The sequence below is a fragment of the Oryx dammah genome, unplaced genomic scaffold, assembly GCF_014754425.2.
Source record: "Oryx dammah isolate SB20612 unplaced genomic scaffold, SCBI_Odam_1.1 HiC_scaffold_1, whole genome shotgun sequence".
In the NCBI taxonomy this organism is placed as follows: domain Eukaryota; kingdom Metazoa; phylum Chordata; class Mammalia; order Artiodactyla; family Bovidae; genus Oryx; species Oryx dammah.
Window position 1 is genome coordinate 87,428,744 of NW_024070185.1, and position 26,365 is coordinate 87,455,108.

Below are 26,365 nucleotides of genomic sequence, written 5' to 3' on the forward strand. Positions count from 1 at the left end.
CATAAATACGTAATGATGACATAGCTCCTCTGATAGCTTCACCACGCTGACCCTTATCTCCAGAGGAGCACTGAGTTGTGTCTTTGTTGTTTTCATAACAAATAATAGTTGATAGGGCTTCCCAGGGGGCTCAGTGGGAAAGAATCCACCTGCCAATGCAGGAGACACAGTTTCAATCCCTGCGTTGGGAAGATCCCCTGGAGGAGGAAATGGCAAACCGCTCCAGTATTCTTGCCTGGAGAATCCCATGGACAGAGGAGCCTGGAGGGCTACAGTCCACGGGGTTGAAAAGTGTTGGACACAACTGAACAACAAAACAAAGCAACTAAACAGCAAGAAGATCTTTATGCATAAGGGTTTTTTAGGAGTAGGGATCGTTAAGATCCATTCATATGTTAAAATTTCAGAAATGGAATTTCTGGAACAAAAGAACTGTTTTGAGCCTCTTTATATGTATAAAAAATATTTTCTGTGTGGTTATATAAATTAATAATATTTTTATTATGAGTAATGCATTTACTCTTATTGCGCTTACTACACACACGTGAAAATCCAACAGTCCTAATGGTGTGAAATCAAAATACGAGGGTACTTCTCTCCCTCAGCATACTCTTGGTGGCATACCAAGTATATATCTTGTCAGATATCCTTTATATATATAAACACATACACAGAGAAATGTGGATATATGTTTGATTAGGCAGAGAAAACTTGAGAAAAAAGAATGCATTTGTTCAGATTATAATTATTATTTTAAATAAAAGACAATATTGCCCTGCCTTTTTTTTTTTTTTTTAGCATTTGCAGATGTCTTTTATTGGGATTTACATTGGGAAGATCCCGTGGAGAAGGGAAAGGTTACCCACTCCAGTATTCTGGCCTGGAGAATTCCATGGACTGTATAGTCTATGGGGGTGTGAAGAGTCGGACACGGCTAAGCGACTTTCACATTTCAGTTTCATGGTTCTATTTCTTAGGTTCGTGGAATTTCAAGCTAAACTTTATCTTTCTTTAAATATGATCCATTGCAGATGGATCATCAAGGTGAAAACTCATATCTGGTCTGAATAGCAAGCACTAAGGGCTCAGGACACAACCCTAGAGCCTGCTGAAGGCCCAAGAAGGGGCCTTTGAAAGTCTGGATGTTTCTCCATGCCCTGAGAGTGGGTACATAATTATTTTTCTCTCCCTAAAGAGAGAGGTGGGAAGAAAACTTATGACCAACCTAGACAGCATATTAAAAAGCAGAGACATTACTTTGCCAACAAAGGTCCATGTACTCAAGGCTATGGTTTTTCCAGAGGTCATGTATGGATGTGAGACTTGGATTATAACGAAAGCTGAGCGCCGAAGAATTGATGCTTTTGAACTGTGGTGTTAGAGAAGACTCTTGAGAGTCCCTTGGACAGCAAAGAGATCCAACCAGTCCAGTCCATCCTAAAGGAAATCAGTCCTGAATATTAATTGGAAGGACTAATGCTGAAGCTGAAACTCCAATACTTTGGCCATCTGATATGAAGAACTGACTCATTTGAAGAGACCCTGATGCTGGGAATAATTGAAGGTGGGAGGAGAAGGGGACAACAGAAGATGAGATGATTGGATGGCATCACCAACTCAATGGACATGAATTTGAGTAAGCTCTGGGATTTGGTGATGGACAGGGAAGCTTGGCGTACTGCAGTCCATGGAGTCGCAAAGAGTCGGACGTGACTGTGCCACTGAGCTGAACTGAACTGCAGAGTGAGGGGCGTGTTTGTAGCTCAAGTTTTGCTTGCCAGTTTGTGAAGCCCACCGACACTAACTAACCATGCAAGAGGCCCCACCCCTCAGGTTCTGGAGGGTCCAAGCAGCCGGCAAGAGTGAAATGAATTTAGGGGCCTGGGAGTTATTGGGTCAAGGTGACAGGTTTCAGTGAGCACTGTAAATCTTCCCTGGCATCCCAGCCCTCCTGTGAGTTCTGAGCTCCTGGCAGTTTTTGGTTGTTCTAGGACCTGAGTCTCTCTGTCCATGAATTCCTGCATCCCATGGGGAACTTTTAAGGGCTTCCCTGATGGCTCAGATGGTAAAGAATCCACCTACAATGCAGGAGACCTGGGTTCAATCCCCAGGTTGGGAAGATCCCCTGGAGAATAGAATGGCTATCCACTCCAGTATTCTTGCCTGACGAATCCCATGGACAGAGGAGCCTGGCAGGCTTCAGTCCATGGGGTCGCAAAGAGTTGGCTACGACTGAGCAACTAACACACACACATTGGGGAACTTTTACAATTCTGGCTCCAGCAATATGTCCCTGACCCCCAGTCTCCTTCACGTCCTAAAACACCTGGTGGGGCAGGGAAAAACGCACCTGCTAAGACAGTTCTGATGTCACCCTCATCCTCAGGCACTCATGGCCAGGACTGTGTCTAGGTAGACTTCTAAGGAGGCAGTCCCAGTTCTTGGGGTGAGGCGAGAGCCATCAGAGTCGGTGGAGGGTGAGAGATCTGTGGCTAATCTTTTCCCAACCATTTTTTTTTTCTTCCTGCCCTTTTCATTCATTTGTAGCTGGCTCAGGCACACAGTTGCTGAGAAACGTCTTTATCAAGTCCCTCTTTTACAAAATGATGACTTTTGTCTTAGTGCTATTGGCGGTTATCACTCTTTTCTTCTGTATTGAAGGAACATTTCCCCTTATTTTCCTCCTGCTCTGGATGAACTGAGTTTTCTTTCAGAATCTTTGTAAGTTGCAGTTGTTTTTCTGATGGCTCTGGATTCTTGCCTACACACCCTATTATTTCTTTGAATTCTTTAAAATTTTTCCTTTGAATTCTTGAACAAGCTGGCTCAGTTTATTCTATCAGTGACAGTCACTTCTGTTACAGGAGCTCTGTCTCCAACCCTAGATGTTTTTGCTTTTAACGCTTCTCATCCAGAAACCTGATTTTATTCTGTGCCCTTGAATTATTATTTTTAATAATAGTGTTGTTTGCCTGTATTCCTCTGTTTCCTGAAGAAAGTCTTCAGACACGACTGGAAATTCTTTATTTAATATCATGAACTTGGGTTTTCACAGAGTCCATTTACCAATGTTATGTCATCAGTTTCCCAAGATTTGGGGTGTTTGGATGCCCTACCTGGGGGCTATTACCAGGTTTACTTCAAAAAGCAGGAGAAGCCAAAAGCTACAAAATTCTGAGACCCTCAAGGTTAGCTGGAGTATGAAAAAAAATAAAACACACTGAAATACATGCCATTTTAAACTAAATATAAACTGTAGTTGAACCCTCAGCCACATTTATGAAGATACCCTTAGGAACTTGGCCTGAAGTGTACAAAATAATAATATTACTGGTATCTTAAGCCATGTGTATGCCAGGAGTTAGGTGAAATATTTTACAGGTGAGTTTTATACTCACAGCAAATCCAGGAGACATATTGTCACCACTGTTCTGATTTAAGGAAAGTAAGGCTCTAGGTGTGCACTTGTGTGCTTGCTCAGTTGCTCAGTCATGTCTGACTCTTTGCGGCCCCATGGACTGTAGCACTCCAGGCTCCTCTGTCCATGGGATTTCCCAGGCAAGGATACTGGAGTGGGTTGCCATGCCCTCCTACAGGGGATCTTCCTGACCCAGGGATCGAACCTGCGACTCTTATGCCTCCTGCATTGGCAGGCAGATTCTTTACTACTGTGCCACCTGGGAAGCCCCAGGCTATGGGAGAATTAACTAAAAAGCAAACAAACTAAGGTTTCAAGTATTAAATGGAAAAACCAAGATTTGAACTTACATAGCCTTAGGCAATGGTAACCCACTCCAGTACTCTTGCCTGGAGAATCCCAGGGACAGAGGAGCCTGTCGGGCTGCCATCTATGGGGTCACACAGAGTCAGACACGACTGACGAGACTTAGCAGCAGCCTTTGTACAACATTGATCAGATAAAGAAAGGTTGGAATGTTAAATCAGTATTTATATAGACAAATCTCAGACTTGAGTGGACATCAGAATCCCCAGAGAACTTGCAGGAATTTCTAACAGGTTCTGAGATGCTGCTGCTGGCCAGGGGACCACACTTTGAGATTCACTGCCTCATATACACAGTACATTTCGACATCGCTTCATGGTCTCTCCTTTGATTTCCCAGCAATTTGTCTTCCTTGTTCTGACACATTTCTTTTGCTGCCCCATGATGTAGCTGTCAAAGAATGACCAGTAAACTGTGAGGTCTTCAAAGGCATGATGCCTGTTCAAGTTCTTTCTATGTGAGCCTCCTAACAGGTGTAGATAACTGTTCATTAACACGTGTGATGTGAATGGTGTAGGGTCTTTTTACATGTAGTTAATATGTAGTAACAATGGGCTTACCAGATGGTGTTAGTGGTAAAGAACCTGCCTGCCTATGCAGGAGATGTAAGAGATGCAGGTTCGATCCCTGGGTCAAGAAGATTCCCCTGGAGAAGCAATTCACTTAGTATTTAAGTGAATAGCAATTCACAATAGCAATTCACTTCAGTATTCTTGCCTGGAGAATCCCATGGGCACAGGAGCCTAGCAAGCTACAGTGCATAGGGTTGCACAGAATCAGACATGACTGCAGTGACTTAGCACATATGCAGTAAACAAATGCTTATATTCAGTTCAGTTCAGTTGCTCAGTCTTGTCCGACTTTGTGACCCCATGAGCTGCAGCACGCCAGGCCTCCCTGTCCAACAGCAACTCCTGGAGCCTACTCAAACTCATGTCCATTGAGTCAGTGATGCCATCCAACCATCTCATCCTCTGTCGTCCCCTTCTCCTCCTGCCCTCCATCTTTCCCAGCATCAGGGTCTTTTCAAATGAGTCAGTTGTTTACATCAGGTGGCCAAAGTATTGGCATTTCAGCTTCAACTTCAGACCTTCCAATGAACACCCAGGACTGATGTCCTTTAGGATGGACTGGTTGGATCTCCTTGCAGTCCAAGGGACTCTCAAGAGTCTTCTCCAACACCACAGTTCAAAAGCATCAATTCTTCAGCACTCAGCTTTCTTCACAGTCCAACTCTCACATCCATACATGACTACTGGAAAAACCATAGCCTTGACTAGATGGACTTTGTTGGCAAAGTAATGTCTCTGGTTTTTAATATGCTGTTTAGGTTGGTCATAACTTTTCTTCCAAGGAGTAAGCATCTTTTAATTTCATGGCTGCAATCACCATCTGCAGTGATTTTTTTGCCCAGAAAAATAAAGTGAGCCATTGTTTCCACTGTTTCCCCAACTATTTGCCATGAAGTGATGGGACCAGATGCCATGATCTTCGTTTTCTGAATGTTGAGCTTTAAGCCAACTTTCTCACTCTCCTCTTTTACTTTCATCAAGATGCTCTTTAGTTCTTCTTCACTTTCTGCCATAAGGGTGGTGTAATCTGCATATGTGAGGTTATTGACATTTCTCCCGGCAGTCTTGATTCCAGCTTGTGTTTCATCCAGCTGTGTTTCTCATGACGTACTCTGCATATAAGTTAAATAAGCAGGATGACAATATACAGCCTTGATGCACTCCTTTTCCTGTTTGGAACCAGTCTGTTGTTCCATGTCCAGTTCTAATTGTTGCTTCCTGACCTGCATACAGGTTTCTCAAGAGGCAGGTCAGGTGGTCTGGTATTCCCATCTCTTGAAGAATTTTCCAAAGTTTGTTGTGATCCACATAGTCAAACTTTTTGGTGTAGTCAATGAAACAGAAGTAGATGTTTTTCTGGAACTCTCTTTCTTTTTTGATGATCCAACAGATGTTGGCAGTTTGATCTCTGATTCCTTGCCTTTTCTAAATCCAGCTTGAACATCTAGAAGTTTAATATTTGCATATTGTTGAAGCCTGGCTTGGAGAATTTTGAGCATTACTTTACTAGTGTGTGAGATGAGTGCAATTGTGCGGTAGTTTGAGCATTCTTTGGCATTGCCTTTCTTTGGGATTAGAATGAAAACTGAGATTTTCCAGTCCTGTGGCTACTGCCGAGTTTTCCAAATTTGCTGACATATTGAGTGCAGCACTTTCACAGCATCATCTTTTAGGATTTGAAATAGCTCAACAGAAATTCCATCACTTCCACTAGCTTTGTTCGTAGTGATGCTTCCTAAGGCCCACTTGACTTCACATTCCAAGATGTCTGGCTCTAGGTGAGTGATCACACCATAATGATTCAGTTCAGTTCAGTCGCTCAGTCATGTCCGACTCTTTGTGACCCCATGAATCGTAGCACGCCAGGCTTCCCTGTCCATCACCATCTCCCGGAGTTCACTCAGACTCACGTCCATCGAGTCCATGATGCCATCCAGCCATCTCATCCTTGGTCGTCCCCTTCTCCTCCTGTCCCCAATCTCTCCCAGCATCAGAATCTTTTCCAATGAGTCAACTCTTCGCATGAGGTGTCCAAAGAACTGGAGCTTCAGCTTTAGCATCATTCCTTCCAAAGAAATCCCAGGGCTGATCTCCTTCAGAATGGACTGGTTGGATCTCCTTGCAGTCCAAGGGACCCTCAAGAGTCTTCTCCAACACCACAGTTCAAAGGCATCAATTCTTAGGCGCTCAGCCTTCTTCACAGTCCAATTCTCACATCCATACATGACCACAGGAAAAACCATAGCCTTGACTAGGCGGACCTTAGTTGGCAAAGTAATGTCTCTGCTCTTGAATATACTATCTAGGTTGGTCATAACTTTTCTTCCAAGGAGTAAGCGTCTTTTAATTTCATGGCTGCAATCACCATCTGCAGTGATTTTGGAGCCCCCAAAAATAAAGTCTGACTGTTTCTACTGTTTCCCCATCTATTTCCCATGAAGTGATGGGACCAGATGCCATGATCTTCGTTTTCTGAATGTTGAGCTTTAAGCCAACTTTTTCAGGCTCCTCTTTCACTTTCATCAAGAGGCTTTTTAGCTCCTCTTCACTTTCTGCCATAAGGGTGGTGTCATCTCTGGATATTTATGATCTTTTTTGTATAGTTCTTCTGTGTATTCTTGCCACCTCTTCTTAATATCTTCTGCTTCTGTTAGGTCCATACCATTTCTGTCCTTTTTGTGCCCATCTTTGCAGTAAATGTTCCCTTGGTAGCTCTAATTTTCTTGAGGAGATCTCTAGTCTTTCCCATTCTATTGTTTTCTTCTATTTCTTCTGAGAAAGGCTTTTTTTTTTTTTTTAAATCTCTCCTTGCTGTTCTTTAGAACTCTGCATTCAAATGGTTATACATTTCCTTTTCTCCTTTGCCTTTCACTTTTCTTCTTTTCTCAGCTATTTGTAAGGCCTCCTCAGACAACCATTTTGCCTTTTTGCATTCGTTTTTCTTGGGAATGGTCTTGATCGCTGTCTCTTGTACAATGTCACGAATCTTTGTCCATAGTTCTTCAGGCACTCTATCAGATCTAATCCCTTGGATCTATTTGTCATTTCCACTGTATAATCATTAGGGATTTGATTTAGGTCATACCTGAACGGTCTAGTGATTTTCCCTACTTTCTTTGATTTAAGTCTGAATTTTGCAGTAAGGAGTTCATGCAACATGGATGACATTCCTATTTAGGGGCCATGCTTGAAAATAATAAGCCTGGGCTTACCATCATTCCAAATGAAATTGGAACGGGGCCTCTTATAGGCAATGAAGCTAGAAGTCACCAGGGCTAGTTATTCATAAACTCTTCTAACCTCTGGAAGTAAAGGTATGGGGACTGAGGAACAGTTACTATTAACTGGACAGAAGAGCCTGGTGGGCTACAGTCCATGGGTCACAAGAGTTGGACATGACTTAGTGACTAAACGACCACCACCACCACAGCTCTCAGAAGCTGCTCTGGTCCAGACAGTTCCACCAAAACCCCCAGGACTGTGACTTATTGGTCTGGCTGGGATCACACACACATCCTTGACCAACTCTGAGGCTGGAGTTCAAAGACACCCATCAGAGAAGTAGCCTACCTGAGAGGTGGGGCTGGTTTCATGGATCACGTCCCTCATTATTGCATCATCAGAACAAGGTAGCTCTCTAGAGGATCCGGGAGGGCTGCTTAAGATCCTTTGTCATTTGAGACATCAGATGACCTTAATAACTTTTTGGTCCATCTGCATCATGGCTTGGAGGTCCAATTTTATTAAGCATGGTCTGTTTCTTTTGGTGGAAAATATTTTTAATTTTCCCTCATTTTGTAATTGTATGACTAATAAACAAACATGTTCTTGCTATGTAAAATGTCTATAAACAACATAGAAGGATTCAGAGCTAATACTCCTTCTGAACCATTCCTCCTTCCCACTGTTCTTGCCAGCAGTACCTGCACCATTTTTGTCTCCTCTCTGTGCCCTAGGTCTCCGAAGGTGGACCCAGTGAACTAAGCATCCTCGTGTTCATGCGCTTATGTGGTCCAGTCTCCTTCAGCAAGTTTCCCTTATCCTCCTCCACCACTTATTTTCTTTGTCCCCTACCAACCATATTGAGATCATCTGAGATTTTAGCTTCCCATCAGTATAAAAAAGAATTAGAATTATGCATCAATAATTGCTTAGGTATAAAGTGTACCTGTAAATTTTGTTGATTCTTTTCTTATCATTGTTTCTTGCAGCCCACATCCTTATCTTTTTTGTAGTCCTTGTTTTCCTGAAATAATTCTTTCAGAGAACGTCTGTGGGTGGTTAACTTTCTGAGTCTTTGTTTTGCCCTCCTATTTGAATGCTAGTTTGGGTGGATATGAGATTCTTGGCTTAGTACTCTTCTTCATCCTTTTTGTGTTATTTGTTTTCATATATTTGGTGCTGAAAGAGAACTGTCCCTCTACTTTTTTCTTTCATTTTCCTGGAATTCCTACGAGGCTAATGTGGAAACTTCTGCATCTAAATTTCCTGACTTTACACTGTGTTGTATGTTTCAGTCTCTTTGGTGGTAGGAGGTTGTCCTCAGTTCTGGGAGGTTTTCTGGGCTTCATTGTCCAGGCTTGCACAATCCTTCAATTTTGTACATCTCTGGAGCCCATTGATTGAATTTTCTATGTAGTAAAAACCAGGTAGACACATGATGGAAAAATCAAACTCTCATTCCCTGTGGTTACCAAAATTTATACAAAAATGCCTTCAGTTCAGTCACTCAGTTGTGTCTGAATCTTTGCGACCCTATGAACCACAGCATGCCAGGCCTCCCTGTCCATTACCAACTCCTGGAGTTTATTCAAACTCATGTCCGTTGAGTCAGTGATGCCATCCAACCATCTCATCCTCTGTCACCCTTCCTTCTGCCCTCAATCTTTCCCAGCATCAAGGTCTTTTCAAATGAGTCAGCTCTTCACATCAGGTGGCCAAAGTATTGGAGTTTCAGGTTCAACATCAGTCCTTCCAATGAACACCCAGGACTGATCTCCTTTAGGATGGACTGGTTGGATCTCCTTGCAGTCCAAGGGACTCTCAAGAGTCTTCTCCAATTGATGCTGTAGCTCAAAAGCATCAATTCTTTGATGCTCAGCTTTCTTTATAGTCCAACTCTCACATCCACACATGACTACTGGAAAAACCATAGCCCTGACTAGATGGACCTTTGTTGACAATGTAATGTCTCTGCTTTTTAATATGCTGTCTAGGTTGGTCATAACTTTCCTTCCAAAGAGTAAGTGTCTTTTAATTTCATGGCTGCAATCACCATCGGCAGTGATTTTGGAGCCCAAATATGCCTTGGGATACACCAAAGAAAAGTATGAGACTTATATAATAAAGACTACAAAGTCTTATTAAAGTCAGTAAATAATATCTGAATTGGAGACAACTCTCATATTTGTGGATAAAATACTTAATAATAAATGTAAATTCTTTTCAAGGTAGCATATGAAATTTCAATGGAATTCAAACAGTTTTTGGGATGTAGGAGAACTTCACTAAATAATCTTAAAGTTCTTAAGGAAAAATATGCACCAGAGACTCATAAATTGACCAATGACATATAAAAGAGTTCAGATAAAGGTCCATACAGAAATAGGAATTTAATATACCACAAAGTTAGCACATTAATCCAGCGAGACATGAATGAATGATTAAATCAATGATATTCATATAAGTTCTTACTTAAGTACTTGTATAAGCCTTACAAATAGCTGAGAAGAGAGGAGAAAGGCTAAGAAGAAAGGGAAAGATATATATAACTGAATGCAGAGTTCCAGAGAATAGCAAGGAGAGATAAGAACACTTTCTTAGGGGAACAATGCAAAGAAATAGAGGGAAAAAATAGAATGGGAAAGATGAGAGATCTCTTCAAGAAATATGAGATAACAAGGGAACATTTCATGCAAAGATGGGCTCAATAAAGGACAGAAATGGCATGGACCTACCAGAAGCAGAAGATATTAAGAAGTGGCAAGAATACACAGAAGAACTGTACACAAAAGCTCTTAATGACTTGAGTAATCTAATAGAGTTTTGCCAAGAAAATGCACTGGTCATAGCAAACACCCTCTTCCAACAACACAAGAGAAGACTCTACACATGGACATCACCAGATGGTCAACACCGAAATCAGACTGATTATATTCTTTGCAGCCAAAGATGGAGAAGCTCTATACAGTCAACAAAACAAGACCCGGAGCTGACTGTGGCTCAGATCATGATCTCCTTATTGCCAAATTCAGACTTAAATTGAAGAAAGTAGGGAAAAGCACTAAACCATTCAGGTATGACCTAAAACAAATCCCTTATGATTATACAGTGGAAGTGAGAAACAGAGTTAAGGGCCTAGATCTGGTAGATAGAGTGCCTGATGAACTATGGAATGAAGTTCGTGACATTGTACAGGAGACAGGGAATAAGACCATCTTCATGGAAAAGAAATGCAAAAAAGCAAAATGGCTGTCTGGGGAAGCCTTACAAATAGCTGTGAAAAGAAGAGAAGCCAAAAGCCAAGGAGAAAAGGAAAGATATAAGCATCTGAATGCAGAATTCCAAAGAATAGGAAGAAGAGATAAGAAAGCCTTCCTCAGGGGTCAGTGCAAAGAAATAGAGGAAAAGAACAGAATGGAAAAGACTAGAGATCTCTTCAAGAAAATTAGAGATACCAAGGGAACATTTCATGCAAAGATGGGCTTGATAAAGGTCAGAAATGGTGGACCTAACAGGAGCAGAAGATATTAAGAAGAGGTGGCAAGAATACACAGAGGAACTATACAAAAAAGATCTTCACGACCCGGATAATCACGATGATGTGATCACTCACCTAGAGTCAGACATCTTGGAATGTGAAGTCAAGTGGGCCTTAGAAAGCATCACTACGAACAAAGCTAGTAGAGGTGATGGAATTCCAGTTGAGCTATTTCAAATCCTGAAAGATGATACTGTGAAATTGCTGCACTCAATATGCCAGCAAATCTGGAAAACTCAGCAGTGGCCACAGGACTGGAAAAGGTCAGTTTTCATTCTAATCCCAAAGAAAGGCAATGCCAAAGAATGCTCAAACTACTGCCCGATTGCACTCATCTCACACACTGGTAAAGTAATGCTCAAAATTCTCCAAGCCAGGCTTCAGCAATACGTGAACCATGAACTTCCTGATGTTCAAGCTAGTTTTAGAAAAGGCAGAGGAACCAGAGATCAAATTGCCAACATCCGCTGGATCATGGAAAAAGCAAGAGAGTTCCAGAAAAACATCTATTTCTGCTTTATTGACTATGCCAAAGCCTTTGACTGTGTGGATCACAATAAACTGGAAAATTCTGAAAGAGATAGAAATACCAGACCACCTGACCTGCCTCTTTAGAAACCTGTATGCAGGTCAAGAAGCAACAGTTAGAACTGGACATGGAACAACAGATTGGTTCCAAATAGGAAAAGGAGTACGTCAAGGCTGTATATTGTCACCCTGCTTATTTAACTTCTATGCAGAGTACATCATGAGAAACGCTGGGCTGGAAGAAGCACAAGCTGGAATCAAGATTGCCAGGAGAAATATCAATAACCTCAGATATGCAGATGACACCACCCTTATGGCAGAAAGTGGAGAGGAGCTAAAAAGCCTCTTGATGAAAGTGAAAGAGGAGAGTGAAAAAGTTGGCTTCAAGCTCAACATTCAGAAAAGTAAGATCATGGCATCTGGTCCCATCACTTCATGGGAAATAAATGGGGAAACAGTGGAAACAGCGTCAGACTTTATTTTTTTGGGCTCCAAAATCACTGCAGATGGTGATTGCAGCCATGAAATTAAAAGATGCTTACTCCTTGGAAGAAAAGTTATGACCAACATAGATAGCATATTAAAAAGGAGAGACATTACTTTGCCAACAAAGGTCCATCTAGTCGAGGCTATGGTTTTTCCAGTGGTCATGTATGGATGTGAGAGTTGGACTGTGAAGAAAGCTGAGTGCCAAAGAATTGATGCTTTTGAACTGTGGTGTTGGAGAAGACTCTTGAGAGTCCCTTGGACTGCAAGGAGATCCAACCAGTCCATCCTAAAGGAGATCAGCCCTGGGATTTGTTTGGAGGGAATGATGCTGAAGCTGAAACTCCAGTACTTTGGCCACCTCATGCGAAGAGCTGACTCATTGGAAAAGACTCTGATGCTGGGAGGGACTGGGGGCAGGAGGAGAAGGGGACGACAGAGGATGAGATGGCTGGATGGCATCACTGACTCGATGGACATGAGTCTGAGTGAACTCCGGGAGTTGGTGATGGACAGGGAGGCCTGGCATGCTGCAATTCATGGGGTCACAAAGAATCAGACACGACTGAGCTACTGAACTGAAGTGAACTGAATCATAATGGTGTGGTCACTAACCTAGAGCCAGACACCCTGGAGTGAGAAGTCAAGTGGACCTTTGGAAGCTTTACTACAAAAAAGCTAGTGGAGGTGATGGAATTCCTGCTGAGCTATTTCAAATCCTGAAAGATGATGCTGTTAGGATCAAGTGCTACACTCAATATGCCAGCAAATTTGGAAAACTCAGCAATGGCCACAGGACTGGAAAAGGCTAGCTTTCGTTCTAATTCCAAAGAAAGGCAGTGCTGAAGAATATTAAAACTACTGCACTGTTTCACTCATTTCACATTCTAGCAAGGTCATGCTCAAAATCCTTCAAGCTAGGCTTTTGTAGTACATGAACCAAGAACTTCCAGATGTACAAGCTGGATTTAGCAGAGGCAGAGGAGCTAGAGATCAAATTGTAAACATCTGTTGGGTCATAGAGAAAGCAAAGGAATTCCAAAAACCTCTACTTCAGCTTCATTGACTATGCTAAAGCCTTTGACTGTGTGAAGTGAATGAAAGTGAAAATCGATCAGTCATGTCCTACTCTTTGCGATCTCATGGACTGTAGTCCGTAGAATTCTCCAGACCAGACTACTGGAGTAGTTAGTCTTTCCCTTCTGCAGGGGATCTTCCCAACTCAGGGATTGAACCCAGGTTTCACACATTGCAAGTGGATTCTTTACCAGCTGAGCCACCAGGGAAGCCCAAGAATACTGGAATGGGTAGCTTGTCTCTTTTCTTGCGGATCTTTCCAACCCAGATATAGAACTGGGGTCTCCTGCTTTGCAGGCAGATTCTTTACCAATTGAGCTATCCTGTGTGGATCACAACAAACTGTGGAAAATTCTTAAAGAGAGGAAAATATTAGAGCACCTTACCTGTCTCCTGAGAAACCTGTATGCATGTCAAGAAGCAGAGTTAGAACTGGACAAGAATCAACTGGCTGGTTCAAAATTGGGAAAGGTGTACATCAAGGCTGTATATTGTCACCCTGCTTATTTAACTTATATGTAGGGTGAAAAGTGAAAGTTAGTCCCTCAGTTGTGTCCCAGTCTTTGCAACCCCAGGCTCCTCTGTCCATGGAATTCTCCAGGCAAGAATACCAGAGTGTGTAGCCATTCTCTTCTCTGGGGGATCTTTCCCACCCAGGGATTGAACCTGGGTCTCCTGCATTGCAGGTGGAGTCTTTACCATCTGAGTCACCAGGGAAGCCTCAGAGTCATTATGTGAAATGCTGGGCTGGATGGCTCACAAGCTGAAATCAAGATTGCTGGGAGAAATATCAGCAACCTCAAATATGCAGATGATGCCACTCTAATGGCAAAAAGCAAAGAAGAAATAAAGAGCCTCTTGATGAGGGTGAAAGAAAAGAGAGAAAAACCTGGCTTGAAACTCAACTTTCTAAAAACTAAAATCATGGCATCTAGTCCCATCACTTCATGGCAAACGATAGGGGAAAAGTGGAAACAGTGGAAGATTTTATTCTCTTTGGCTCCAAAATCACTGTGGATGGTGACTGCAGAGATGAAATTAAAAGATGCTTTCTCCTTGGAAGAAAAGCTATGACACACCTAGACAGCATATTCAAAAGCAGAGAAATCACTTATCTAATCAAGGTCTGTATAGTCAAAGCTATTGTTTTTCTGGTAATCATTTATTGTGGATGTGAGAGTTGAACCATAAAGCAGGCTGATGGCTGAAGAATTGATGCTTTCAAACTGTGGTATCAGAGAAGACTCTTGAGAGCCCCTTGGACAGCAAGGAGATCAAATCAGTCAATCCCAAAGGAAATCAACCGTGGCTATTCATTGGGAGGACTGCTGCGGAAGCTGAAGCTCCAAGATTTTGGCTACCTGATGCAAAGAGCCCACTCATTGGAAAAGAAGTGATGCTGGGAAAGATTGAGGGCAGGAGGAGAAGGGGACCACAGAGGATGAGATGATTGGATGCCATCACTGACTCAATGGACATAATTTGAGGAAACTCTCAGAGATAGTGAAAGACAGAGTAGCCTGGCATGCTGTAGTCCATGGGGTTGCAAAGATTCGGACATGACTTAGCAACTGAACAACAACAACTCATATAAGTAGTAGTCCATTTGGAGGCTGGCATTATGATTCATGCCATAGCCTATATAGACAAATAAATCCCAAATAGATTAAAAAGCTAGATGAAAACCATTAAGTAAAGTGAAAGCATAGATAGGTAAATAATAAACAAATATTCTTAAAATAAAATTTGGAAGAGTATTATGAGAATCAGTGGACACAAGACTTTCTCATGCAAGATAGGGCATTCCAAAGCCACACCATAAAGGATAGACGTGTAATCACAGGAATTATTACTATATTACTATGGTAACAAGTTCTTTTAGGTAAAATGTAGAAAAGTGACGTGAAGTGAAGTCGCTCAGTCATGTCCGACTCTTTGCGACCCTGTGGACTGTAGCCCACCAGGCTCCTCTATCCATGGGATCCTCCAGGCAAGAATACTGGAGTGTGTTGCCATTTCCTTCTCCAGGGGATCTTCCCAACCCAGGGATCGAACCCAGGTCTCCTGCATTGCAGGCAGATGCTTTAACCTCTGAGCCACCAGGGAAGCCTAAAATGTAGAAACTGACCATCAAAAGATTCACATCACATTAATCTAGAAGAAAAAGATGAAGAACCTAATAGAAAACTGGACCAAAGATATGAACAGTCAGTTAACAGAAAAAGAAGTGCAAATAGCAATAAACAAATGAGAAAACTACACGATCTGATTAGATGACAGGGAGATTCAAATGAAAACAACAACAGAAAAGAAATGGTTTTGCCCACGAGAGGCAAAGTTTCAAAAGATTGATGTTGTCCACTGTTACAGAGGGTAGAGAAGTAAACTTGCTTAGACATTGGTGGGAACAGGACACATTGCTACAGACCCTCAGGAGGGTAATTCAGCTTGGCAGTGTTGGTGGTGATGTTCACGCAGTGCTGGGAATGTGGCAGTATTGGTCATCCTATATAATTCCCTGAAGTCTGACATGGTCTCCATATAACTGTGACAGCAGTGGAGGTACGGGCATGGCTGTGAAGGTTGTGGTGGTGGTAATGACACCTCTGAGAAGTTGGTCTACACGTTACTCTGCATATTCGTCAAGGAATTCACAGAGCTTTGCATTAGCATTGGCGGTGGTATTCACAAGAATCTGTGATGTTGGCTGTGGTCATATTCATATAACTCTGCAGAGTTGGTGGCTGTGGTATTCATGTGACTCTGCAAGGATCTAAGTGGTAGTGTCCATCTACCTCTGCAGTATTGAGCTTGTTGTGGGTTATTCTGTGGAGTGGGTGCAGACGGTTTTCACATAATTCTGCTGTGGTGGACATGATATTCACGTATCTGCAGTGTTGCCGATAGCATTGAAATGACGTTGGATGTTGTTTATGCTGTTCACGCAACCTGCGGTGTTGGTTGTGGTAATCATATGACTCAGTGGTTGTGTTAGTGACAGTCTTCTCATAACCTCACCATTGGCGGTCTATCCCCACAGCTCCCACAGCTCCCATAGCTGTGATGTCGGTCATGGTATCCACACGGCCCTATCCTGGTGGTGGCATTTGCGTACACATAATGTGCCGCTGTGATAGGTGCATTCATATGACTTTATGATGCTGCTGCTGTTATTTCCATGGCCCTTTGAGGTTGGCCAGGTGTTTGCATTTCACATATCATCATTGTCGGGGCAGAGGTGGTGGATGATCCGGCCACCCAAGATGGCTGTTTTCTTGCTCTCTGTACATCCCCTGCTTGACCAGGGCCAGCTATACCTATACCCTACTCACATGACTGACCTTCCCACATCCTTGTCCCCGGCCCCAGCCGGTGAGCATTCTAAGCTTTGGTTTAGAGCATCTCCACCATGATACCTTATCAAATGGGCTATTACGGACATGCTCCCCTGCTGGTTTTCCCTGGTAACTGATAGCCAGCCTGATGTCAGTTCCCCCTATAACTGGTAACCTCCCTCTCCCCCTAGGAGTGAAGACTACTGCCCTGTTCTGCCCGCTGTCTGCTGCACATGGTGGGTTGTTGCTCCGGGACCTTGCTTCAGACATGTGAGATTCCCCCCATCCCTAAGCCATGTCTCTGTTGCTGACACCAGCTCTTTCTTGGGTCTTGAAGTGGGGCAAGTGCAGGGCTTGCAAGCCTGTAGGGCTCAGCCCAACATGTGATATTCAAATAACTGTGTGGCAGAGGTCTCGTATTCACATGACCCCACATCACTGGGGAAGGTTGTGTTCATAGACACTGCAGTTCATCACAGTATTCATAATCCTAAGATGTTATTTTGTCATGGTGTTGGCATAATTGTGTGGCATTGATATTGCTATTCACAGATCTTGTGAGAACAGTGATGGTGTAATTCAGATAACACCAGGACTTGGGCATGGAATTCACACAGCTCTACAGTGATGGTTGTGTTGGCATTAACTTGGCACTGTGAGGTAGTGACATTCCCATAACTGAGAAAGCATTCACAGAATTCACATTTTGCTATGGTGGTGTTGGTGGTATCATAAAATTCTGCAGTGTTATAAAACGGTCTTCAATAGCTCTGTGTTGGTGGGCATAGTAACTAGCTGACCTGCAGTGGTCATGTCATACATCTGCAGTGGTGGGCATGGAGGTTTCCATAACTGCAGTGGTGGTAGTAATGGTCATCACACATTTCAGAGTTATTGACACAACTTTGCCACTTTGGTTGAAGTAATCACTTCACTTTTTGATGTTGCTGGTGATGGTACTCACATAGCTCTGGGATGTGGTTGTGATGTTCACATAACTGTGACAGTGCTGGTCTAGACAATCCTGTAACTCGGCACAGGGGGTCATGGTCTCCACATATCTTAGTGACGGTGGTCATCATCTAGCCCTGCTGTAGCGATGATGGCCTCCACACAAGTCTATAATAGCGATAGTGGTAGTCACGTAATCATGCACTGTTGTTCATCGTTTTCCTGTGACTTGTGACCTCGTTGGAGTATACATAACTCTGCAATGTTGGTCATGGTACTCATGTACGTGTGTGACGATGGATGTGGTATTTGCGTAAGTCTTCGACTTTGGTGGTGGTGGTGGTAGTTATATAACCCTGTGATGCTGGTCTTGGTATTCACATGATTCTGTGATATTGTCCCTTTAATCATATGACTCTGCAAGGTTGGTGGTCATCTTATTCATATGTCTCTGTGACTCTTCATGGTACCCACTTAACTGATGGAGGTGGTGGTATTTAAATAACTCTGTGAATGTTCAGTGGTTGGAGTAATAGTCACATTTCAGAGACGTTTAAAGTTTTGCTTGAGGTTATGTAAGAAAATATGACAGAGCCAGGCTCAAATTCAGGTTTTCTGTATAATTTAAATGCAGTCTTTTCTGTACTACACCATGAGGTCCCTTCCTGCTATGTCTAAATTTAAAGTCATTAGTATAAAACATCTGTACCTTCAAACTCCCTCAAGGGCTTTGGAACACGAATATTCTATCTCTTCCATTCTAGTTGTTTGTCTGTAGCTTTAACTGTGGCCATATATTCACATATACACATACATTCTCATGTATAAAACTGATAAACAAATTTAGCTACAAATTTAGATGTTAAGTTGAAATTCTGAAAATTTATGTTAAATAATTCAGAAGAGGTCTTTCTGGTAAACCAAAATAAAACACCTTTGGGGATAATCTATAGTTTATTCAAAACCCAAGATGTATTTACTAAATAGTGAAGTGTAAGGTTGGCCAAAATGTTGGTATTATAGAGTTTTCATTCTTTCTTTAAATATTATAAACTTCTGGAAATTTAGTAAAGGACTAGAAATGGGATGTTGGGATGTTGGGTGGTGGTTACATGACAGGTACATCTTTAAATGATCATTGAGTTGTACATTTATGATTTCTGCATTTTATGACATACAAGTTATACCTCAACAAAAGTTTTTGAAGATGTATTGCTAAAGAAAGTGAACGTACTAATGGGTTTCGTGAAAGTTAAGTATAGTGCCAAATGTAAGCACTCAGGGTGTTTTACGATGGTTGTGAGTTATTACTTCTATAGAAACAGAATGAAGTGTCACCATGAATAAAAAGTTATAATGTGGTTGAAAAAATGTGTGTGGCTCCCCAAATGACTTTGCCTTGGTTAGGAATCAACTCTTCATCTTGGTTCCCTGACTCATGACTTACATTTTCTCTCCTTGCAGTATCTGGGGTGCATTGAAGTTCTTCGCTCAATGAGGTCACTTGACTTCAGTACAAGGACGCAAATTACCAGGTAAGCCCTCTTGAAAATGGACTCCTGTGATTTTACTTGAGAAAGGAATGATATCTGAGGTAAACCACTAGAAATTTCCAGAGGGAAAGTCTGCCCCTTGAGTGCTGGTGACCAGTAACAGGGAGTCAGGACCCACTGTCTCAAGTCTCCCAAGCGTTCTTCTATGTTTGTGACACGTATGTCTTGACAGAAGCCTCCTGAAGAACACTCCTCACTTCCAAACTCTTTTTATAATTAAGTTGCAAACAAATGGAGTGTTTATGTTTGTTTCTTTAATAAATGAAACTCTAAGACCAGACTGATATTTTAAATCTCTGTTATTTCTTTTTTTTTTTTAATCAAAATGTCAAGAGAGGATTTTCAATGGTATACACAGAGAATAAAATGCACAGAGTTGGAAGTAGAAATCTTAATGGGAGTAATAATTTAGAAAGCAGACTGATTCTTTTAAGGCATCAGGGATTTTGAGCAGGTTTATATATTTTAAACCAGGTTTTAAACTTTTTGAGGACCAATTCTGTTTTTAAGCATGTTTTTAGAAGAGCCATAGCCTAGTAAAGCTTGTATCTTTAGAAAAATGCCAATTTCAAGTCATCTTGAAGAAGAGAACCAGAAAGCTAAGACTAGGTCTGTGCAATAGCTACATTTCAGAAGGTGATGAGCTTATATTGCTTTGGCAGTAGTGGCATTGTTTAATTTAAACAGTGACCTCAGAAAATGCCTCAGTTTTATTTCGTTCAAATTTGTCTATTGGATATCTTTGCATTAGCAAGCCAGAAACTAAAGATTGAGTTTTAGAAAGTCAAAAACTAAAGATTGAGCTTTAGAAAGCGATTATTTATGGTAATTAGCTGCTCAGTAATTTACATACCTCAAATCTACGTTTTAAGCATCACAATGAAACCTCTTCTTGCTCATTGAAGAAATTCATGTTCAAAAGAGTTGATGTTCTCCTTCTCTCTCAAGCAACTCAAGACACACTTACTGTGAATACAGTAGTAATCTACACCAAGGGGAGAATCCATCTCCACATATTTGTAGAAAATGGTTTATGGATATTGCCAAGGCAAAAGAATGGTATTTTGAAGTGAGAGCAATTAGAGTAAAAGCCTGAATGTTTAGTCAATCACTGATTCATCCCAGCTGTAAGAAGGCAGTGCTGTGTCGGGGGTGTGGGCAGAATGCTTAACCACAGACCTATGGACACTGGAACCCCTGACCCTGGTCACCTTCTCATGGGGGGTGGCAGTTGTTTTTTTTTTTTAACTTCAAAAACCTGAAGTATATTTGATTTACAATGTTGTGTATGGTGCCATCATTTTTTAAACAGAATTGTCGACCATTTCTACTGGATTTTCTTTACAGGTCCTAGAACTTCCCAGATAATTGTATGTCACTTTAATTCTTCTGATATAGTTTTTGAGTCTTTACCATGGCTGCTGTTCTGCTTTGCCAGACCCCCTGTTTTGGGGGAGAAAGATGCACATACAAATGGCCAAGTCCTACTTTTCAGGAATGGAGGTGGGCGTGAGGCGGGGCGGGCAGTAGCAATCCCAGTGTGCTTTTGGATCAAGGTCTGGGCATTCTTTGGGTGCCAAACGGGCAGATAAAATCATAGTAGTGGTAGAAAAAAGCTGTGGAGCAGACATCCAATTCCATTCTATTTAGATTCTAGCAGAGGTGCAGCAATGTAATAATGGGCCAAGTGAAGTGCCATTCCTCGAGTCAGGAAACTTGGTGTTGTACTTCGATTATATCAGAATTGCCTTGGGTTTATTAGACTTTAAAAAAATCAATACATTATTTTAATTGAAATATAGTTGATTTATGATATCATGTTAATTTCTGTTGTACTGCAAAGTGATTCAGTTATACATACTTTTTGAAAACTATGTTTGTTCTTCTCTGTGATGCTTTTTTGTTTTTTGCCTCATTTTTATCATGTGACCTCTTTCTTATTTTGTTACAAGCCAGACAGCACTTGTAGGAGATGGTTTGACAAATCAACATCAGAAAGCAGCCTTCACACATAGGACAAAAATGCTCAGTGGTGTCCTGTGGATGTGGCGTGATTTAGTCTGTGCAGCAGCTGAGTGTTAAACATACCTGTGATTAAATTTTCCTGATCCAGGGATTGAACCTGTGTCTCCTGTATTAGCAGGCAGATTCTTTACCATTGAGCCACCTAGAAAGCCCAGCTATATAGTACTATACTGTAAAAGATTTAAAATACTTTTCACACAAATAATATATAAAAAGGCAAACAAAAAACAAATAAAACATTTTAAATCTTACAGTATAGTACCTTGAAAAGTACAGTAGTACCTGCTTCATTACTGCTGCTGTAATACTTGCTTCCAGGCATCCCGAACTTGAAATAAAGATACTGCACCTCTACACTCTAGACAATACTGTAGTAAAGTACACAAAAGCACAACCACTGGTAGAGGATGCACCCATGTGACAGTGTATGCCACACGTGTGAACTAATCTATGTGATTTGGACATGTGAACCATGTTCACATCTTAGCAAGTTTGCAACATGAAGGTTTGGGCTTCCCCGATGGCTCAGCTGTAGAGAATCCGCCTGCAGTGCAGGAGATGCAGGGGACCTGAGTTTGATTCCTGGGTCGGGAAGATCCCCTGGAGAAGGGCATGGGAACACCCACTCCAGTATTCTTGCTTGGAGAATCCCATGGACAGAGGAGCCTGGCAGGCTACAGTCCATAGGGTCACAAAGAGTTGGACATGACTGAAGCGACTGAGCGTGCACACACACACACACACACACACACACACACATAACTTGAAGGATCATATGTGGGGACTTACTGTATTTATGAAAGTCTGCTTAGGGTACAGAGACGCTTGACAGATGAAGAAAAAACTTTTGCAGAAGAACTAGTTGGTGATGGACAGAGAAGCCTGTTGTACTGCAGTCCATGGGGTCACAAAGAGTCGGACACAACTGAGCGACTCAACTGAACTGAACTGAGAACTAGCCTCCTAATGTGCCCTTGGTCCCTGCACCTGCATGGCCTAGAAGAAGGTGACTCCCTTGAGTTCCGACCCCACACCGTGACCCCTCTCAGCATGCCTTCCCACACCCTTTTAACTCAGCACTATTAAGGCCATACAGGAACCCCACGGCAGAAGCTGGGTCACTCGAGAGCTTGAGGAAACTGCTCTCTTGTTTCCCCCATCACCAGCGCCCCCTCACGGTCTGTGAAACCTGAAACCCACGTGGGGAACCACCTTTCTCCCTGCATGGATTTCACTGTGCTGTGCAGCCCAGAGGGCCGTGGGGGAGGGTCTCGGCTTGGTGTCACTCTGGGGAATGTGGGGGGCCTGAAGCAGGGAGGACCCAGCTCCCCAGCTGGAAGTTAGTCAGAGACCTACGCTTTCATCTGCATTAAGCCACTGGGTCTTCACATGAGGAGACTGTGGCAGAATGCTGATGCCACTGCTGTGGCAACCGGCCACTCTGCCCGTGGGGACCACACCCTGCGCCTCGGGGGATGGCTTGGACTGAGTTACTGTACTCCCTGTCAGAGCGTGACGTGCCCCATCAGATGGGGTGGACTGGGACGGGGTGGCGAGTGTGCTTTCGGTCTGACTCGGGCGAGCCGCCTGTCAAGCCACCCTGCAAGGTGACAGGAAGCGCCCATGTGCCATGGTCACAGGAAAAGCAAGGCCTAACTTTCTTTCTCCTTCCTATCGGCTAACTTGATTTACTGTGTTAAATTTGATTTATTATTGGAAATCACCTTAAGCTGATTTTAGTGCATGGAAGGCTATAAATATATATGCGGTTAGACCCAGAGCGCTCAGCAAGCTGGTCCTTCTCCAACAGTAAGTGTGATGGTCTGACGTGTATTTTTGGTTCTAAATGATCCCAGCTGACCTCCTACAGTGCTTGGATTCATCCAATAACCGTCAAGTTTGCTTTCCACTCAGCCTCACATAGACACATGAACTCAGTGTGCATCGCTTTGCTACACTTCCTGTAAATGGTGAGGGTGAGTTCCTGTAAATATACAAAATGTTGAGCAGAGACCAACACAAACTGTAGAGAGAAAACAGTTGAATCTAGTTTAGGTTTTCCATCTCCCTTATTTTATTAACCATGCTCTAACCAACTGAGCTAACCGGCCACTTTCCCTTATTTTAAAACTGTCATAGTTCAATGGGCCCTGAAGATGCAGGTTTAGCCCAGACCCTGACCAGCACAGCCCATGGGCGATATTGCTCCCTAGCACTCCATTTAGCATCAACATGCTGGAGGGTTCTGCTTCAGAGTCTAGGTGTTTTGAAAATTTCCCAGGAATATGTATGAAATCTTTTTGGTTTGAAACCAAACTCAAAATTTGTGTAAGGACAATCTCCTTCTTTGAGGAAGGCATTTCTATTGTTCTTTTAAAAAATATATTTTATTTATTTGGCTGCACCAGGTTATAGTTGCGGTACACCAGCCACCAACTCTCAGTCGTGGCATGTGGGATCTAGTTCCCTGACCAGGGATCGAACCCAGTCCCCCTGCATTGGGAACACAGAGTCTTAGCTACTGGACCACTAAGGAAGTCCCTCTTTTTGTTCTGATTCAACCTATCGATGGGGTTCTCTGAAGACTTTTATCATGGATGCTCGCATGAGTTGAAGTTCAGAGTCACCCGGCCACAACTTTCTCACATTACTACAGCCTGAGGGGGCAGAGTGTAATGGACACAGAATCAGCCATGAGCTGGTGAGTCAGACTGAACATTGTGATGTTGGGATCTTTTATGTCCGATGTTTCCCTTAGGCAGTTTGGTTAGGTGGTAGATGTGTGACTGTGTGGAACTGGTCTGACAGTGCTGGGCACTGTGATGGCTACAGGGCCATGATTTTGAACAAAATAACCAGCATGCCCTGGCGGCCAGAGGGAGAAGAGAACCCGCAGACGTGTTAAAGATCGATCGCGGATGCTCCTGATACAGCCTGATACAGTGAGAATGGCGGCCTGGCTTGCAGGGGTCTCCTGTCTATGAGGAGCGTGGAGGGGTCCATCCTCAGCCTGAAAGATGGCTAGCTGGACGGCCTCAGTCCAGCTTTTTCTCTCCATCCACCCTCTCTTCCCTGAGTCGACCTGGCAGCCTTGGTAACGCTCACTTGTCCAGTTACTTCTGGCTTCCAACATTCTCTCAATGCTCTCAAAAAAAGAAAAAGGCCAAGGTAAAACCTCTCACCACACAGCCCTTCAGCTCCATTAACTCCCCCAGCATTCTCATCTGTGTGCATGCATCCCAGCTGTGGTGTCTCTCCTCACGTGCATGAAGGCCTTCCACCACCGCGTGTCCTCGTTGGACCTCCCGCGAGAGAGGGACCGACCAGGCTGCAGGGCTAGGCATCCTGGCCTCCTCCACCCCCACAACGTCCACCACAGCCCTTTGCCATCTCACATCAAACTTCTGTGTCATGTGGCCATTTCATCACCAGCTCATGGGGGAGTGGATCAGTGCCCAGGCTGAGGTTTGGGGTAAGGCTACATTTACTAATGAGCTATTTGTGTTGTTTGTAGAAGATTTCCCATCCTCAGGGTGGTGTTCAGCCTGTGAGGAGCTGTGGGGACAGGAGATGGACGCAGAGGAAGAAGGGCAGGTAAGGCGCTGTGCAGCTCTGCCTCTGGGAGAACTGTACACGGTCTGGGGATGACCTGGGGTCTGATCACATATCCTGACCCGGAGGAAGCTGGAAACACCCAGGCAGGGAGGGGGTCTGAACATCTTCTGTTCAGCTTTGAGGTGATTGCTTCCTCTTGGACAATAATGGCATGGATCCCACATGCTGCACGAAACCGGCAGGACTTTGATTCTGTAGCTTTCTCACCTTGCAGATCCAGAGGATGAATTTGGAAGGGCTCTGGCTTCCCTGGTAGCTCAGCTGGTCAAGAATCCACCTGTAATGCAGGAGACCCCGGTTCTGATTCCTGGGTGGGGAAGATTCCCCGGAGAAGGGATAGGCTACCCACTCCAGTTTTTTTTGGCTTCCCTGGTGGCTCATACGGTAAAGAATCTGCCTGCAATGTGTGAGACCTGGGTTCAGTCACTGGGTTGGGAAGTCCCTGGAGGAGGGAATGGGCTACCACTCCAGTATTCTGGCCTGGAGAATTCCATGGACAGAGGAGCCTGGCAGGCTACAGTCCATGGGGCCCTAAAGAGTGGCCCACGACTGAGTGACTTTCACTCTTATTTATCTGCAAACACATTATATCAAAGGTGTTAAGATGTGCAGTTGATACCTGGCAGGTGACATGAAAAACGAGACTGACTTTTGCTCAGGAGCCTTCAGGCTCTGGGATCTTATCTCGCCAATTAGATTCCTCCTCTATCATATTGGAGAATTCCTTTTTCGCTACAAAAGAAACACGGCTAATGTCGATTTAAGTTCAACATGCCAGGAAAAGGAAGAAATCTGTAAAAATCTTTCCCGAGGCTGGTTGACGCTCAGAATTAGAAAGGGGAGCAGTGTGTGTGAACAGCCTGCTGGCCCATCCCTGTGTACATCCTGCCGGCACAGGATGGCTAACTTATGATTTCAGCCTTACGGCTCGCTCTAAATTTATTTGTTCTGAACACGTTTCTCAGGCTGAGCCTTTCGAAGACTTCCACCCCCAGAGGGGCGAGGCCTGGCAGGGAGGGAGTTAGTGTTTTCTCAGTTTAGAATTCTTTTTGAAAACACCAGCTTGCCTCCGTGCAAACGCATCCGGGCTTTGGATGTAGCGGGCTGAGTCCTGCCGCTTTACTTCTACGTTGTTACTCAGGGCTTAACCACCAACCGAAGTAGTTTTGTGCTTTGCGCCTCATTCGTCATTATTTGCGTGCGAGAATGTGATAGATGGGGGTGTGTGCATCACAGGTGCCCCAAAAGCCACGACTAGGGAAAGAGGGCCAAAGTCACGAGGCAGTGGGTCAGGTGACAGCAAGCATATAAAAAGTACCACAGGAATACGGAAGAGGCTTGGACGAATCTGGGAGGACTTCCTGGGGAAGGAAGCGTTTAACCCCGGGGTGAATTTCCCTGACCACATGGCAGACCGGAAGAAAGCATGAACTTGAGGCAACTGCTTCCACTTGGGCCCCTCAAGGTTTCTACCTGTCTACCTCTGGGCAGTAATGCTAATACCCGCCAGAGGGTGGGGCCTGAGTCGGATGCAGTGGAGGAGCACAGGCACAGCCTGCACCTGGTTGAGGCCTGGGCCCAAGCCTGGCTGCCTTTAGGACAGAGAGTTCCCGGGCTGAGGGACATAGGCATCTGCTTTCTGATTGGCCACAGTTCGGTGTTCCATCTCTGCTTGCTAA

At 43.5% G+C, this 26,365-nt stretch overlaps 1 protein-coding gene and 1 long non-coding RNA gene across 2 annotated transcripts in view; both read left to right on the plus strand.

Annotated features, from left to right (window-relative positions):
* The window catches only part of SHC3 (SHC adaptor protein 3), a 176,510-nt gene that overhangs the window by 38,734 nt on the left and 111,411 nt on the right, over nt 1-26,365 (plus strand). Inside the window, exon 2 of the mRNA XM_040237816.1 lies at nt 18,958-19,028. Within this exon, the coding sequence (XP_040093750.1) occupies nt 18,958-19,028 (71 nt within the window). The remainder of the gene's footprint in view (nt 1-18,957; nt 19,029-26,365) is intronic.
* The window catches only part of LOC120861925, a 32,173-nt gene continuing 27,822 nt past the window's right edge, over nt 22,015-26,365 (plus strand). The window contains exon 1 of the long non-coding RNA XR_005720656.1: nt 22,015-24,665. This is a non-coding gene — a long non-coding RNA (uncharacterized LOC120861925). The remainder of the gene's footprint in view (nt 24,666-26,365) is intronic.